Here is a 495-nt window from a genome sequence, read left to right on the forward strand (position 1 = left end):
TAGCCTGTACATGCATTGTAGCTGTACACATAGACTGGGCCGGTGTCACTGACGCTCAGTGTTCAGGCTACTTCTAGTGTCAGTTGGGACTACAAGTACGAGCCCACGCCACATGCTATGGCTGAACCTATCCTATACACGCCCTCACACACCCCTACCCAACACCCGCCCAAACAGGTATCCGTACACAGACATATACACATATATATACACGTACACGTACACGTACACATAAACATCTGCTAACTACTGATACCTACCTGTGCATATGCCGTGATCCACCGACCCCTGTGCCGCTGCAGTCAGAAGGCACTTGTGGCCACTGGGCTGGTGTCTGTGTTGCCTGTGTTCATCCTGCCATTCGTGCCCATTGACAACACAAAGGAGAGTCAACGACTGCTCAATGTGTTGCTGGCGTTTGCGTCTGGGGGTCTCATGGGAGATGTGTTCCTACATTTGCTGCCACACGCCTTGTTTCCGCATTCGGTGTGTATA

At 51.5% G+C, this 495-nt stretch overlaps 1 protein-coding gene across 1 annotated transcript; it reads left to right on the forward strand.

Moving 5' to 3' along the window:
* Positions 1-306: 306 nt before the first annotated feature.
* SARC_17758 (hypothetical protein) lies at positions 307-486 on the forward strand (the record flags this gene model as incomplete). Its single annotated transcript, XM_014288153.1, has 1 exon — positions 307-486. A coding segment is annotated over one exon (180 nt), but the record flags the coding sequence as incomplete, so codon positions are not given.
* Between the last annotated feature and the right edge of the window lie 9 nt (positions 487-495).

Source organism: Sphaeroforma arctica (assembly GCF_001186125.1).
Source record: "Sphaeroforma arctica JP610 unplaced genomic scaffold supercont1.11960, whole genome shotgun sequence".
NCBI lineage: Eukaryota > Ichthyosporea > Ichthyophonida > Sphaeroforma > Sphaeroforma arctica.